This window comes from Necator americanus, chromosome III (assembly GCF_031761385.1).
Source record: "Necator americanus strain Aroian chromosome III, whole genome shotgun sequence".
Lineage (NCBI taxonomy): Eukaryota > Metazoa > Nematoda > Chromadorea > Rhabditida > Ancylostomatidae > Necator > Necator americanus.
The window spans coordinates 14,692,722-14,697,351 of NC_087373.1; the positions used below are offsets into that span (position 1 = coordinate 14,692,722).

The following is a 4,630-nucleotide window of genomic DNA, read 5'->3' on the forward strand; positions in this document are numbered from 1 at the left end:
TCTAAATCTACTTAAACGGCTGCGCGGGCGATCGCGTCCCGGCGCGCTGGCCCGCTGCCACTTCTGCCGAATCGGGGCCCTTCACAAGCGTGAGGGCCTTTAGTGTTAAAAGGCACTCGTAGCTATTCGACCTGAGGTAAATAGGTGAAAGTGATAACTTCCACCTTTGATGCACCTGTTTCATTGCCTATTCTAGGTTTAAATGTCTGCTAACTAAGGTAAGTTATTTCTAGATATATATGTTCTACGTTGTGACTTCTCTCTCATATAAGTAGTCTTTATTTCTTGAAATGTGCTAGCGTGAAGTTGTTTTTGGCAAGAACGTCAATGATTCGTGGCTTCTACAACTCACGGCTTGCACAACACTATCTGTTAACACATTCTTTATGTAGTTGAAAATTGGGTTTCTGTTAGTAATTGTTGCCAAATAATTGCCACACGTTTCCACTGATGATATCTCTCCCCTTTAGAGATTGCATTCCTCCTTACTCTCCTTCTTCGTTGCTGAAATCACTCTATTTCTCTGAATTGCCCAGTGTTGCTTTTCAAATAGGCGCTTTCAATTATTGACTAGTCGAAGGTACGGTTTTCGGAAAGAATACTGCTTTGCTGGGATAGTGATTTGGAACCGTTCGAAGTAATGATTTCGCAAAACTCATAGTGATTTTTGTGTATTACAACGCTTCTTCAACCTCCATCTACGTCCATATTTCTTTTCACTCCATATGCTTTGCCTTATACTTTATTTTGGGTATTATATGTAAGAGTGTCAACTTGTTAAATGCATGGTTATCGCTACTGAAAGTCTCTTTATTTCGGAGTCATGCAATTCAAAGTCTTATCTTTGGCAATTCAGTAATTAAAAGCGATTATTTGAAAGTTAATTCAGCGCAGTTTAAAGGAGAAATAGAATGATTTCAGCAACGAAGAAGGAGAGTAAGGAGGAATGCAATCTCTAAAGGGGAGAGATATCATCAGTGGAAACGTGTGGCAATTATTTGGCAACAATTACTAACAGAAACCCAATTTTCAACTACATAAAGAACGCGTTAACAGAGAGGATTGTGCCAGGCGTGAGTTGTAAAAGCCGCGAATCATTAACGTTCCTGCCAAAAACAACTGCATGCTACCACATGTCAAGAAATAAAGACTACTTAAATGAGAGAGAAGTCACAACATAGAACATATATATCTAGAAATAACTTGCCTTAGCAGACATTTAAACCTAGAATAGGCAATGAAACAGGTGCATCGAAGGTGGAAGTTATCATTTTCACCTATTTACCTCAGGTCGAATAGCTACGAGTGCCTTTTAACACTAAAGGCCCTCACGCTTGTGAAGGGCCCCCGATTTGGCAGAAGTGGCAGCGGGCCAGCGCGCCGCGACGCGACCACCTGCGCAGCCGTTTAAGTAGATTTAGATGAGACCGACAAAGCTGTATAAAAGGTTTGAGCATACTATCTAAATGCATGCATGGGTTTTAATCAAGATCCCTAGTTGTCAGAGAATGAGAAACGTAGGTCATCAGTGAGTGAGACCCGTTCATGACTGCCCTGATCCGGAGGAGCTTGCTCTGGATTAAGCAAGCAGATGACTCCTTAGCTCTCCGGACCCATGTGAGGCGCGACCTGGATCACATGATCCGCCACAACTCCTTCAGTGAAGGCTCAATAATTCACACATCCTGCCCCTGGATTACCACAAATGCGATGCAAAACGCGACAAAATATAAGATGGTTTGTCCTAATGACATTCAATACAGGGTGATAACATAATGTATATTCACGAGCAATGCAAATGGAAACCGCAGAACGGTACTGGTCATACGGTAGGAGATGGCCTTCGGCTTGGAGCACTGTTCCCTAGATGAATTGATGGTTTAGTTCTAACACGTGACTGAACTCAAACGCGGAATAGAACTCAAAACTACCAATGCAAAAAGATGGCGAAATGGAACAGGCACCCAGACCGCTGGGTGCTAGCCTTTATATGCTGGCTGGTCGTGCGAAAGCTACAGTAAGACACTACCTGCGGCGTTTTTCCGTCGTCGCGGCGAATGAAAAAGTCGTGCACAAGCACAAAATCAGTGCAGACTCAAAGATGCAATATTGACTGGGTCTGCAAGGAAATAATAATAATTGGATGATCTGTAATATAATTATAATCTAATGAGATGACGTATTACTCTAGAACCTCTGTAGGATGTTTTGCAGCTTCAAGTCTACAGTTGAGATCTCCTATCCTTCCATCTTCTTGGATTTTCACATGCCTTTTTCTTGCGTGACTCCTGGTCTTCATTTAGCACTCGACCCACACACTGCTTGTGGCTGTTGTCAGGGGTGACAAACGCCGAAATCTATGAGCAAAAGAGGTCCCGCATGAGGTTAAAAATTGTTTGTACATTTCATAAGTAACTACGTTAATTAGCTTTCATTTACACAAATGTGTCTGGTATATTACTACACACTTATTTACATTATATTCGTACTACTGCGCACCTACTATATTAGTCGACTTGTAGTTTCCTTTTAATAAAAGTATAAGTCTTGTTTAAGGTGCGCATAGGCACATCTACACATCCTGGCTGTTTTAATAAGTCTTCGCAGCTTTGATGACCTCAACCAGGCGCAGAAATTTTTGACAGACTCAGGAACATTCTTATAAAAAAATACGTCAACTCGGACACATGAAAAAATGATACTTCATAATGAAGGACTCCAGTACAAATTCTTCCAAAAAATTTATATGAAATCATTTTAATAATAGTGCGGTTCAAAATAATTAAATAAGTTTATATGTTTATAGTTATGCTTATAGTTTTATGCTACCTGTCACCTCTTGAAAAATAATGGCTTAACCTCTATTTCTACGGTTCTCTTTTTAGTTTTAGGATAAACGTAGCATTGCTCCAGTCATCCTCTATTTAGGCCTCTGAAGACGGCGAAAAAGCTGAAACGTCAGTCAAATAAAGGTTCCATCTAAAAACCTCGTAGGCACACTACAACAAAACACAGACAAAATATGCCGAGGTTTCAAGACAAAAGAACATTCGAACTGAACTTTTTAGTTTTCTAGTCTTTGACCCAATAAATGTGCATCGAAAATAATGAATTGAGACCAGTTTAAGCCAGTTCATCCAGACCAGGAATTGATTTGAAATCACATTCGTTTTTCACCAACTTTGGAAATTAAAGCATCAGACTCCATGTTCGACTTTCAGTAGACCTCATCATGATGATAATATAGGGTTGATGCATAATTATGGAACGTTTTTATTAACGCGTTTTTCTTTGGTAAAAATTGGCGTTTTGTTTATTTTATTTTCATAAAAATAATCCTCAATATTTAGTTGAAAAAATGCGTCTCGAAAATCACACTCATATTCGCCATATTATGCTCTACCACTACGAGAAAGGATGGACCGCAGCCCAGTCATTTCGCGATCTCAACGAACTTTTTGACAAAAGAACAATTACTGATAGTGCAGTACGGAAGTGGTTTATTCGCTTTAAATCAGGTGACACTAGTTTCGAGGATAAAGAAGGAAGAGGTCGGCCATCGGATTTTGATGATCAAGCACTTCTGACAGCCGTGTAAGAGGACGAAAGCCTGACAACGCGAATGCTGGCTGAAGACTTTAATGTCAATCAATGAACGACCGTTCGACGCCTGAAGAAGCTTGGAAAGGTATGGAAATTGGCTGGATGGGTGCCCCACGAGGTGCAGCGAAACGAACAAACACCATTTTTGAAGAATCTTGTCACTGGGTATGAGTCATGACTTCTTTTCAAAAACGTTAAAAGAAAGAAGCGTTTGCGTTTCGCCAGGTGTTTCCCCCAAAGGAATACCAGAAGGCGTGCACTGTAAGAAGGCTATGTGGTGTATGTGGTGGGAAAGAAGCGGAATCATCCATTGGGAAATCATTTCAAATGGCATTTGTTATTGGTTTAACGACGCAGATGAAAGGCAACAATGGAGAATCCCTGACAAAAATAGCAAGCGGCAATTCAACATCAACAGGGACGTCTATCTGGCTCAGCTTGATCGCCTTAACGCTGCAATCGAGGCGAAAAGACCGCGCAAAAAAACCACATCGTGTTCCATCACGATAACGCCCGTCCACATGTTGAGCGCCGTGTAATCGAACCATCGCCAATAAGGGATGGGATCTGCTCCCACATCCGCCGTACTCACCGACAGAAGCACCAACGGACTATCATGTCAATCGCTCTTTGAAAAACTGGCAAACAAACAAAGTCTACGACGACTTGGATGACTTGGTGGCTGATGTCAAAGCGTGGATTGCCTCCAAGAATCGTGACTTCTTCGCACGTGGAATCGACCGACTGCCAAGCAAAAGGGAAGCAGTTCTTGAAGTGGATGGTGACTATGCTCTCGAATGATCATTTAAACATGTTTTGATTAAATATGGTTATTGTTTTTGTTGAATAAAAATATTTTTAAAAAACGTTCCATAATTATGCATCAACCCTATACATATTTGTCTTCTTGAGTTGAGCTGAATGTGATTTGCTATAATTCTTTATTTTTGGCTGACGTTTCGCTGGTTCTTCTTCTTAGCCTTACTTCTCAAAATCAAAAATGATTTGCCCGCACAGCGACTTATTT

At 40.9% G+C, this 4,630-nt stretch overlaps 1 protein-coding gene across 1 annotated transcript; it reads left to right on the top strand.

The window, feature by feature from the left end:
• Positions 1–3,651: 3,651 nt before the first annotated feature.
• RB195_009608 (uncharacterized protein) lies at positions 3,652–4,404 on the top strand (the record flags this gene model as incomplete). The annotated part of the gene is made up of 2 exons (XM_064190230.1): positions 3,652–3,768; positions 4,162–4,404. The coding sequence occupies 2 exons, from the start codon at positions 3,652–3,654 to the stop codon at positions 4,402–4,404; spliced, it is 360 nt and encodes a 119-aa protein (XP_064047813.1).
• Positions 4,405–4,630: the final 226 nt, after the last annotated feature.